The following is a 12,713-nucleotide window of genomic DNA, read 5'->3' on the forward strand; positions in this document are numbered from 1 at the left end:
AATGAATGGATATATTTTGGAATATATTTAGATCAGATCAAGATAGCAGGTGAATAAAGGAAGATTATTTACAAGAGCATGGAGAGACAGGACAAGGGGAAATGGCTTCAAACTAAAGAGAGCAGGTTTAGATCAGATATTTGGGAGAAATCCTGGACCTTGATCACTGCTGGTGTCCCAAACCCCAGGAACTTATCTCAACAGAGCTCCAAGGCCCACTTTTCCTCCTGGGCTTTTGAAGAGTGGAAAAGCCAAAGATCAGAGGAATTCTACAATGTCTGCTCTGGAAAAGCATTTTTACTAGTCTGCCTTTTGGGGAATATTTATTGTTGGAGTGGGATGGGCAGTCCATTGCAATAATCATTACAAAATTTGAATTCTGCAAGAGAAGCCCAACCATGGTAGGGAAGCCCGTTCATTCTATTCATTTCTGTACATAACATTATCTGAAAAGAACACTGAATTAGTAGTTCATTAGTGTTACACACTTTTAAATTCCTAAAATGAAATGGACAGTAATGCAGGGATTGATATTCTCCCTTCATTTCTGAGCTTCTATTTGGAAAGCATTAGCTGACACACTTTACATTTCCAGAAATCAATGACAAATAAACAAAATAAATACTGCTCCCCAAGACAAATGAAAACAGCTACTTCTGAAGGAAATTAAGTAATGAAACAAAGGTTTCCAATGACAGGGAAACTACACAAAAAGCACAAAAAGTTTTCTACCTTGAAAAACTTATGTAAACTGTTTCTTCGTCAACTAAAGTAAACCTTTTTTCTCCTGATACACCACACACAGCACATATAATGTATGCATAGAAATAAGAATAACTATTAGAAAAAAAAATAAGAGAGTCACCCTTCACAAAAGAAAAAGGACTGAAGTATTCTCAGTGCCAATTAACAAAAGAAGAGTGAGTCTGTGGGAAATGAGTTGGATGCATTCTATGTGCACAGATGCTGACACAAATCAGGAGTTTGTAGCCTTATCTTTGCTTGCATACTTTGAACCAGATTTTAGAAAACTGACCCTGACTTCTGTAAGATACATGGGGACCTGCAAAGCCTAGGGAGAACCTCTACTGGTGGCTTCTGCAAAGGCCAGCTAGACTATTTCTTTCCATGACCTCCCTTCCAGTGTTTCCCTCTCTCACGACAGCTACACTTAATTACTCCTTAATTCTCTTTCTCATTTCCCTTTAAATTATTTTTGTCAAGTTTCATCATTTTAAAGATTTGTATCATATTCTTTAAACTTAGAAAACTAAGTTGGAATCATGACTTATAGCTAGTAGGTCTCTAGGGAGCCAATGAACAGAATGCTGAAACAACAAATGAAAAGATCCAATATTTACAGTGTTTTGGGTGTTTTTAAAAATTACTACAAGTTATTAATCTGTTAGTTAATCTATTTAGCCTCCAGATCTGATCTCATAGAATCATAGAATTAGGATCCTAAAAAGGAAAACCTGAGGTTTTTTTTCTTTCCTGGGATGCTGATACTGACATTGAGTTACAGCAATCTATGAAGAACACATTCATCTGTTTGGCTTCCTGGGAGCCAGCAACAGCTTCCAAAACATAAAAGGCAGAGGTTTCTTCTGAAATTTGCAATTATTTGTGATACTCTGAACACAGCTCTGGTTTTTTCACATGAGCTGAGAAGATGCATGAAGACAATGTGATGTTGCCAGCTAGTTTTCATAAGACATGAACTTCACTATCAGCTTAACAGAGAAGGAATTGGGTGCTCTGCAACAGGGTTCACAGTGATTGAGGATGTTAACTCAGAATCAACAATTTAATGTGCATGGCAAAGAAACACTGAGTATTTTTCTCTCCTTTATCTCTAATAATCCTTCAAACCTTGTGGTCAACAGGCCAGAATAAATCAGCCCACAACCATCTCTAATCACAGTTTTTTTAAATAGTAGCATATGAACAGCACAGGAGCAAAAATCCCTCCAAAGGACACTGCTCAAGTGCTCTCCAGTACCTTTCCTTTATCTGCAGCCCATAATTAAAATGTGAGGAGGACCTTGAAGTTATGAGCCATTGAAAGAATCCCAGGGAATGCTGAGCATAATGCTTACTTACAAAGAGCTAGAGATCCCTATGAAACCATAGCAGCACACATGAAAAAGCCTTAGCTGATTGAGGCCTTTATGCTTCATCTGAGAAACCAAGATAGAATTAACATAAACCACAAACGGCAGCAGTGGTGGTGAATCCTCAGCCATTTAAACACCGTGTGTTTCACTGACCACTAAGGTAAAACAAATTCTCTGAAGATCTGATCCCATACAGAGATCTAAGGAACAAATCTTGAGATCTGACCTAATGTGGAGAATCATTATAAGTCCTCTGGTTTTCAAAAGACAATTTGAGGAAAAAATTCCTTATGCTTAAAGTGCTTTTTTTCACTTCTTTTTGTTATAAAAGCACATGGAACAAAACCAAGCCTGAAAGAAAAGTCTGTATTTTAGAAAGTGTCTATATCTTCAGAAAAATAAAAATCATGGGTTTAACCTGTTCACCAACTGTTATCTTTTCTGCTGTATTTCAGAATTATTACCTGATGTAATTATTATTATCCTTTTTCCCTATATGAAATTTTGAAAAAAAAATCTCAAACTTTAAGAGAAGTTGAGAAAATTAGATATTTAGGCCAAAGAAGTTGACAACCTGCCTCAGAGCAGCAGCTCCAACCAACTGCCAGATATTAGGCACTGATGCCCAACAATTCCACAGGACGTAGAAAATATGATGAAAGCATCTTGGGAACTCACTACATCCTTCTGATTGTGCCTAAATCAACAGCCTAGACTCTGAAGCAAAGTGTTTTGTCTGACTGGAATCTGACAAATTACTTAACTGAGCCAGCACACAGCAATATGTGTCTGAAATGCAATGTGCTGCCTTTGGAAATGCTTTGCAGAGAGTCATAAGGGCTCAATGCTCAAAACCATGACCAGATTTACAGCAGCACATCCATTCAAATAGCAAATAAAGCAACCACATTTCCAGCAGAGCTCTATTCAAGTATGGCAAGCTCTCCTAATACACTGCTTTTGACAGTCCCCCATGCTTAACACCCAAATGAGCACAGACAAACTGAAAAAATAAAAAAGGCAATCAGAATTTGTATTAACCATTGTGGAGGGAAGAGTGGCCTATCTGAAACCTGGGGAATAAGAACTGACAAAATGCTCTAGTCAATGGTAACCAGGTCCACCTCAGAATGGAGCATCCTCCCAGAGTCCCTCTCCCAGAGCTGTGTGGCACTTCACAAGCATGAAAGCAGACATTGTCCTTATTCCATCCCAAATTCTTCTGCACTGACTAAAAAAAAACATTTAGTCAATAAAGGACTGACACATCGGCTCAGTGTAGATGCCTCTCAAATAAAAAGGACATGTTACAGCAATAGCCTGCCCCTACAAATCTCACTTCAGGGGGGGATTGTACCTTCCTGTGCTATTTCAGTGCTGTAAGAGCAGTTCTACTCCATAATAACCTGCAACTCTAGTGAATGATATATGATCACAACTGTTAATACTGGGTTTTTGCATCTGTTCTGGAAAACAGAATAAAATGCATTAAAAGCAGTCAAGAGGACACATAGGCTCAAACTGCTGCTTCCAGAGCTGCTCCATGTAAAAAATTAAAAACTGATTCATATTTTTTTGGTCTCCTTATTATGTAGCAGGACTTGGGAACTTGAATGGCAAAATAATTCTGACAGAAACAACAATGGTGAGGATTTTGACTGCATACACTTGACATCATGTGGAAATGTCAGCTCTCTCAACATTGGAAAGATCTTACAGATGTCAGGGCCAAGTATTTCCATAGTATAATTACAAAGAGTAAAGAGCAGTCAGCAACTTTGTTAGAACTATTATCATCATTATGATTCCAGCTTTTCCCCCTGAGGATCACTGCTGGAGTTTGTAGAGAAGAGAAAAGGACAGGAAGGTATCAGAACTCAGGCAACTGGTTTCTCTCCCAAATTCTAGGACAAATGGTACATATATGATATAAGAAGTAAATTCGTGTGATTTTTTGAGACATAATTATAAAGTCTTACATTATCTAATGGAAAGCTGAACCATGAAATCATCTAGTGTCTTGATCGTATGTGAATTTTGCATTCAAGAGAATATTAAAAAAAACCATTCAACAAGACCCAACAAAAATTTAAATTTAATCCTTCACAGTCCCTCTGCACTCTTTACATGACCATTTTAAAAACTTTTTCACTTCCAAACTTTTCTGGCTTTTTGTTTCTCTGTGGACTGTCTTCAAAGACAAGCATGAATTTTGGTTCTACATCACCACTTTCTTCCTCATCAGAAATGCTGAATATGAGAAAACTCTGACCCTTAACTTCCATAAGAAATCATGGAGGAGAACCGAAATCCGTATCTTTCAGCCTCACAAGTTTAACCAGTGGACAGAATTTACTCCTCGGAGGAAAGCACAGCCTTTGTAAGCTGGAAGCAGTGACTAAACTACAGGGGAGGAAATACCAAAGAGACAGTAAAGGGATGGTTATAAAGGCTACATTCCCTTTGTTATTCTCTCTGAAAGTACAATCACTTACAAATACTAAAGGTGCTTTTAATACCTTTAAGTGACATATGAAAATTCTACCTTTAGAAGTCAAAACTGTACTTTGAATAAAAACATCACAAGATTTTACAAAGCAGAGCTCCTCTACTTCAATAGCACTGGAATATCTGAAAAATTTCAATCAGGTTTCAAATCCTGCTATGCTACTACAACAGTCTTGGCAAGCTTTTTGTAATGACCTTGTAGTAAGGGTGGAATATGACAGGTTTTTATTTCTACTTGTCTCAGGGGTGAAAGCTTATAACCATAAATAAATGCACTTCCAAACTACTGATTTATGGAGTTTCCCCAGGCTCTAGATTGGATTCACACTTCCAACATCTATACACTTCCACTTGTTGGCAACTTTTGCCATCATATGTTGCAGAGTGTCATTTTTGCAGATGATACACTGAGTTAGCTATTCCTCAACCAAAAAAAAGAAAAAAAAAAAGAAAAAAGGGGGGAAAAAGAGCACCAGGAAAGCTGATTCCTAACTAATGTCAGTAACTGAATAGCTGAGAACTTTGTGAAGATAATACAAACAAGAAAAATAGTATTTTTTGGGTCTCTCTGTGTACATTTATTTCATTCTGCTCCTTACATGGAGAGCTGCTGTGTTACTGACTTAATTCTATGATAACTGTCTGCATGAGAAATATGCTTGGCTAATTAGCTAATTACATGTCCTAAAGAGAGGACTTAAACTGGTAGGTTTAGACCCTGTAGGTCTTGCAATTGTGTTGACCAGTTCTGGCCAACACAATTTCTCCTGGTTTGCATGGTTTTCAGTCAAAACTCTGGTATGAATGAAACCTCTTCTTTACCTATATATTTACAAATATACTTATGTAGAACATACACATTAAACTTTATCATATAATGTGAGAAAATCAAACATGGCTGGGTAGAACATGACCAATGATGATCTGGTGAGCTCCAGTGAAAAAGAATTGATTCTTAACTAAAAGACAACGTGAGGAATTGCACAACTATCCAGGCAGCAACAGAGTGTGTTGGTTCAAGACTCTTCACACAATCCCTCCTGACTTAAGCTTCAAATAAGCTGATACCAATTTCATTGACGTAATGAGAACAAACAAAGCAAATCAAGTGAATAAAGTCCAGAGTGATCTTTGCCTCCTGGATAAGATGCTTTTAGACAGTGCATCGACTGCTAGGATGATTTATATTACAGACTGAGATGTAAACCTTAAGTAGCATTGTTAAAGCTAAATTTAATCTTATGTTTCTGAAAGACAATCAGTCTCTTCTTTTAAAAGTAAGGTAGAAGCAATATACTTGTTAATTTGTAGAAGAGATGACTGAAAGAACAAAAATGTTTTCCCACGGTTCTCAAAAATAGAGAGAGGTTCTTTAGGATACAGATGCAATACAAGTCAACAAAGAGTCACAACTCAAAAATCCCCTGGATATCCACCAGGCTACCAAAAACAGTCCTGTTATACCCAACTTGTGAGGCAAGTGAGATAGATTTCAAGGTACTTACAGTACTTAAAACTGTAATACTAAAATAGAAAAATAAGTTTGACGGTATCTCCCCATAAAAGGACCCCCCCTAAAACCATCAGAAATACAGATTTCATGCCAGTTTTTGAGAAAGAATAGAGCATTGTGTGGGTACAACAACAGAACTTTGCTATGAGAAGCAGTGGCACTATGATATGAATGGGATTGCCCCTGAGAAAAAAATTAAAAATAGAGCTTCATACACAGCTAAAATGGGAGAAAGAAGCATGTCAGAAATAGCTACCAATCCACCAGGTTTTTATAAAGATTGGACAGTATGAATCTTACAAAATAAAAGCAGTCACAACTTCCCCTCTGCAAGAAATCTCTTCTTGGGGACTTAGGAATCTTCTTGGGAAACGTCATCATTTCTAATCTGTGGGCCAGAGAAGACTTAGGAAGAGAAAGAAATGTACTTCTGAACAAGGTGATAAGAGATCTTTCTGGAGGGTTTGCTTTCCCCCTTGCAAGAAAAGTTGGCCTTTTAATTTTTTTTCTTTATAAAAAGTTGCCATAGTCATCGTCAACAACAATGAAAAGTGCCATCAAAGGAAAAAACCAAAAAACACAACAACAAACACCACAACCAAAATTATCAGAAACACTGATTTATACTTTGAAGGGTTAAAAGCCAATTGCCTAACTTCAGGAGGTTTGGGATAGACCTGAAAATAACACTTAAAAACAGATGCCACTGTTATTAAACACTAGCAAAACACATCGCCTTCTCTGCTGCAGTGCTGCTCAATGTCCACTTTGGGACAGAGGCCTAATGCCGAAATCCAAAGGCCTCACGTCCTCCAACTGTGAAGCCATTGGTGTCCCGACGCCAAAGGTGTCCCATGCCACCCCCATCCCTCATGTAAGTGGGTTTTTACTCTAAATAAGCCAACCAAAGCAGACTACCAGGCCATGAAGAGTCTTGAAGCCCTCAGAGCACACTTCCGCACAGCTGGAAATGAGGCTGTGAGGCATCATAGCCTCGAGGCTACATGCACCTGAAGAAAAAAGAAAGACTGATAGCACTGAAAACGTGTTTCCCAAGCTCACCTGGAAGTTGCCTGTCGGTCCCATGAAGACAACAAGCACAATTGCAGCAAAGAACGTGACGTGTTTTGCCAGGTAGGGGGTCTCTGTGGGCTGAGGGCACCAGAGCGCCCTCACAGGAGCAGTTGCCGCCATGAAGGCTGGAACTAAAATGGCGGAAATCGCGCGAGAGTTCCCTGAGGCCAACGTCAAGTGGGCGCCTGGCCTCAGAGATCTGAGACTCCTGATTGGCCAGCAACCGCAATTTTGAAACTGAAGCCTATGTGCTGATTGGCCCACCAGGGTGAGGCAAGAGCCGTTGGGCCGCTCCCCAGGCGGTCACAGCCCCACAAGGCCCAAGGAGAATGGCGGGAAAATGGAGGGAGGGCAGTGATGGGGAAAACAAAGACAGAGCAGTCATGGATGACTGCTATGGCTGGCTCCTGTTCTGTGAGCTGCTCCAGCTGACTGACTGCTATCCACATAAGGTCCCTGTAAATGGAATTCCTGCCTTTGAGGAATTCACAAGCAAGAAGATCATCACAAACAGCAACAAGATGGCACACCAGTGGTGTGGAGAGCACTTCGACATGAGGGCGTTGTACAGACAGATCAATAGTCTTGTGGAGAACAACAAAATAAGAGACATGCCACAGATTATGCACAAGCAAACATTATTCTTGATGAAAACAGTCAAAAATCCCATTTAGGGTTAGGAACAGGGAATGGGATTTGCTATACATTTGCTATATGTTCTCTGTTTAGAAGATGGGATGGACGATCGGGCAGTACAGGCCTTATGAGGCCTGGGTTAAATTGATGAGAATTGGACATAGAGAGTCTGTAAAACAGATCTAAGTCCTTGTCCTCATCCTGGGTCATGCTCATTGGCCAGCAACCAAGTGTATCAAAGAAGTGAAAATGAGGAGCACAGAACTCCATTTCTCAACTAATTACATTTGAATGAAGACATTTGGCCCTCTCTTCCACTTGCTGGCTGAAAATTCACAGATCATTAGCAGATCTGGTAAGACCATCCAGGATGGAAACCATTGTTAACGGCTGCCAGAAGAGATCTGCAAGAATATTGACCCAAAATTGTCGCAATAACGCTCCTTAAAAGGTCAAGGCAGTCTTCAAACATGTGCTCTGCTAGAGGAAATGTTCATTTATAGAGATCAAGTCAAACAATTCTCATCTGGTGCATTAAGAAATGGTCCTCTAAATATTCATGCACTGAAGAAACCTCTGATAGCCTGAGATTTTCAGGCGGCATTTTCAGTTTCTGCTTCACCAAATTAAGTGCCATAAATCCTTTTTCATGTTTCATTTTGCCCTCTCCTCACCCTTCCAAACCCTTCTGAACTAGATTTCCTCGAAATGTTCCAAGTATTCTGCCCATAAGCATCCTGTGGCAGCATCTGTCCAGGATTCCAAAGGAATCACAGAATCACAAGGTTGGAAGAGACCTTCAAGGTCATTGAGTCCAACCTGTTCCCTGACACCTCAACTCAGCCATGGCACCAAGTGCCACATCCAGTCTTTTTTTAAACAGATCCAGGGAGGTGACTCTACCACCTCCCTGGGCACACCATTCCATTACTTTAAGAAGATCCGGCCTGTGCAAAATCAAAGTATTTACCACAAAAAAACCAACCAACCAACCAACCAAAAAAACCCAACAAACTTCATGCAGCTTCTTCTAGGTCATCAAAAGTATAACCGAGAAAACCATGGTAAAATCAAGCAATCATAGTGCAAAATCTATCCTGGAGCTGTGAAATCCTTGAGATACTTCAATTTGACTGGAAGGCTGTGAGCAAACAGATTTAAGTGGGTTTTACTTACAGGGTAGCTCAGTCCAAATGACCTGCAGACCAGATGACCTTCCAACCTAGATTGATTCTAAGTGCCTCAATGCAAGGCTAAAGTAGAGAGTTCAACAGCTGCTTTACAGCACTTAATACAAGCAGTCTTTGACAAAGACTGAGAAAATACTTCAGGAAATAGCATTGAATTCAATGTTTGAGAGCAAAGGCTCTGTTGTTCAGCTTACAGACAATGCCACAAGGAGGGGGAGGGAAGTGGAGACCAGCAGGAGTTTTGCCATGCTAACAATGCACAAACAAAAGACAGGTGATCCCATAGAATATCATTTAATAATGGGCTCTGGAACTCTCAGATCTTAGGGTATGCATGAGGTCAACTGTACCTTGCTGAAAATGGCAGCACAAATTCCAGACTTTTAGAAAGGAAAGATGAAGACCCATACATGAGAACAAAGACATAAAGGACTGCTGGATTTCATATTATAAGTGCCAAAAGAGAAACTCCTCCTGAGAATTCTCTTAGTTGTGAATTGATGTTTCCAGTGGTGTATTAGAGAACTGTTTTCCAGTTAAGTGTTAGACTTGAAAAGGAGGAACAGACCTTTCTTTACTGGTTAGACAGAGTAATGAGGAAAGCAGTAAGTCATCATCTACTTCATGTCTTCCACCACAGGAGATCATAAAACAGATCCTATGCTTTTGGTAAAAGACAGAGCTGTTGCAGGACTGAATTCCTTGTGGATATTGGGTGCTTTCATTCACAGGGCTGTTCAGCTCCAAAGGAAAAGCCGAGGACTTCTTGAAGGCACTGTGCAGCTGAGCAAGAGATCTCCAAAGATAACCAGATCACAGTGTCAAACCTCTTTCAGGATACAGAGCTTCAGCTGTGCATTCACTATGCATGTGCACTTCTGAAATAAGGGTGTGTTAATGCTCACAGATGAGTGGTACGCGTGAGTAATTCTGACTCATCCTACAATTCCTGTGCCTCCAGGGCAATTTCTGATTTAATGGCAATATATGGGAGTATCAGCTAATCACTGAATACTGATGAGATTGTGTTCATTTGTGCTGAAAAGTCCCTTCTGTGGATGTTGCCTTGGTTTGGGCTTTTTTTCGTTAATTATGAAGGTCTCAAAGTCTTGACCACTGTTACACAGCACCACAGCTGAATACATAACAGTACAGAAAGGAGTAAAGCAAATTTTAAAGCATGCATAGGCAAATAGATGAACTTGATTTTGTTCACTCCCCTCATTCATGTCACCCAATGCATGCAAAGTTTCTGAGAAAAAGATGTTACAAAAAGCCATGCAAGGGTTTAAAACAAAAATACAAACCTGAGCTGTATTTTAATTATTGGTTTAATTATTCTAATGCATAAACACTCTCAACTGTATTTTCTTTGATTATTATTACTGTTCTACAACCTCAAGCTAAGCAATGTATGGAATTGAATTTTGCAAACCTTGTGAATCTTGACTTCCAAAATACATGTAAACTAGCAGAGATTGTTGCCTTAAAATTTGGTGTTTAATAATCAGACAACTCAAATTTATTTACCAGAATTAATATAAAAATGATAGTAAAATACATATTCTCTTGATTTTCTATGCAAATATATATGTTCATACATATAAATGCACATGCATCTGTATATATAAACATGAATGCACTGATTTATGTGTATCTGTAAGTCAGAATACACCCCTCAGGTTACATTTGCTACATCACTGCTTCGTTGAAATTCAGGGAATGGTTTACAGCACTGCTGACCTTACATGATTAGTTCTGAAAGGTTTCCTTCTTTGTCACACTGATTTGTGGCAATCACCTTGCTGCTCTGAAGCCATAAATCTCTGCAGATATCATAGTATGCCTTTCTATATATTGGTATGCTATCAGGAACAGTGATGATCATTTATACTAGTGTGAAAAGACAGGAAATGCTTAGGAGACACTTAGGAGTTCATTGTTCTCTGTTCAGATATTTATGACTATGGCTAGAGATAAAAAATATAAATTACATTTACATATTTATGAGCATTTTTATGCAATATCTTCATTTCGATTAAAATGCCATCAATATCCCTACATTACTATAATGAAAGTCAGAAATCTAACTACAATGCACTTAGTTTTATCTTTTTCCTGAAAACTTCCCAAATTAAAGCAATTAACAAAATACAGCATGAGCAGTGCTGATTGATAAACAATGCATTTAGGTGTAAATTCAGAATTGTAAAGAACTAATCTGGCATACCATAGGACCTAAAGACATTTTTCTTTGTTTGGAGGAGCAGAAACAACCTTGGGAGAAAATGCGTGGGCTGCAGAACCATGCAATGCAAATTGAAGGGTGCAGGCAGAAACTCACCTCTAGCTTTGTTCTTTGTAGCAGCCACTGGAAGCAAGGAAAAGATTGCACAAGAAGAAGAGAACAAAGATAGATTAGACAGAAGTTTGAGCAAGCAAGAACACAGAGAAACTTCATCACTATCGATTCAAGGCTAACAAACACCATTTCTAAGATTATTTGACCTATTTATTAGAGACACTGCTGTGCTCTGAGAGAGTTCAGATCTATGATTCTGTCAGAAACCCTGCATTGAGAAGTTGGAAAATACACCAGAATACACACTCAAAAAAGCACAGTGAAGATTGCAGAAAAAGCACGGATCATTAGTTACAAGTAGGTGAGAACACATGCACACACATTAGTGAATTCTAAAACTTAAAGCACCACTTGGCTTGCCAAAAGTACATTCTTCAAACCTAAATCTTATGTGATCCCCTTGCTCATATTTCTTAAAACATCATTTTTCTGTGAAGGTAATGCAAATAAGCAACAGTTAATCTGCAGATACTCCAATGATTTACAATCTGCTATACGATCACTATTTTTCTTCATTGAAACCTCTAACTTCAGATTGTTCTTGCACCCTAACGGAACATGCAAACCAAAAAGAACGATGATATTTGAACCAACAGTAACCAATGTTCAAACTCACAGAAAATAGGGACAGACATTACAGCCTTCCTTGGGTATCCTGAATCCACACAGTTTCATGCTGGTAGTATTTCATGCCCACCAGGGTAACAAAAACAAACATTGTAGCTTAAAATGTTTCGCTAACGAACACACTGTCACCAAAATAAACAGAACCATCGTTTTCTGAGGCTCAAGAAGAAAGTTGTTAAAATATTACTCAGAATTCAAAGTTAGAATAGAATCACTCTGGTAATGAATTAAATTAGTCCAAAAGATGCCATCCAAACCTCTCTAAGTTCTCAAGCACACTCTGAAAAGGCATTAATTCAAGAGCATCGCCATGAAAAAAACCCCAAAATATGTAATTATTCTTCTGCTGGCCCTCCTTGTAGGGCAGAACTACATTAACAAGGCAAAGACAGCTATGCCTGAGACCAAAAGACATGAAAGAAAAGGAGAAAGACCAAACCCTTTTCTGGAAGCTTTGCTTCTCTTGGTTATATCTAAAAGGCTTGTCTGCTTGATTTGCTTCTTGTTTTTAGTCTGGTGTCTAACCAGTCAGTCTTTACTAAAATGAGCGAGTAGTGCATAGCAGTGAAGACCAAGTTGCTATATATGAAGACATGGTTGAAAAGCTGAAATTTTTAACTTTATGAATGCATCAAAATATCAGTTCCCTAGCTACCTTTCTTGTTTTAGATTTTTTCACTGATCCC

The 12,713-nt window shown here is 38.8% G+C and overlaps 1 protein-coding gene across 3 annotated transcripts in view; it reads right to left on the bottom strand.

Moving 5' to 3' along the window:
• CADM2 (cell adhesion molecule 2) overlaps nucleotides 1-12,713 on the bottom strand; it is a 571,723-nt gene that overhangs the window by 185,331 nt on the left and 373,679 nt on the right. For 2 of the 3 annotated variants that reach the window (XM_059493330.1, XM_059493328.1), the window contains exon 2: nucleotides 11,383-11,409. The exons of the other annotated variant lie outside the window; for it this stretch is intronic. In XM_059493330.1, the coding sequence (XP_059349313.1) occupies nucleotides 11,383-11,409 (27 nt within the window). The remainder of the gene's footprint in view (nucleotides 1-11,382; nucleotides 11,410-12,713) is intronic. 3 annotated transcript variants of the gene reach the window in all.

The sequence above is a fragment of the Ammospiza nelsoni genome, chromosome 2 (genome assembly GCF_027579445.1).
Source record: "Ammospiza nelsoni isolate bAmmNel1 chromosome 2, bAmmNel1.pri, whole genome shotgun sequence".
NCBI classification, from domain to species: Eukaryota; Metazoa; Chordata; class Aves; order Passeriformes; family Passerellidae; genus Ammospiza; species Ammospiza nelsoni.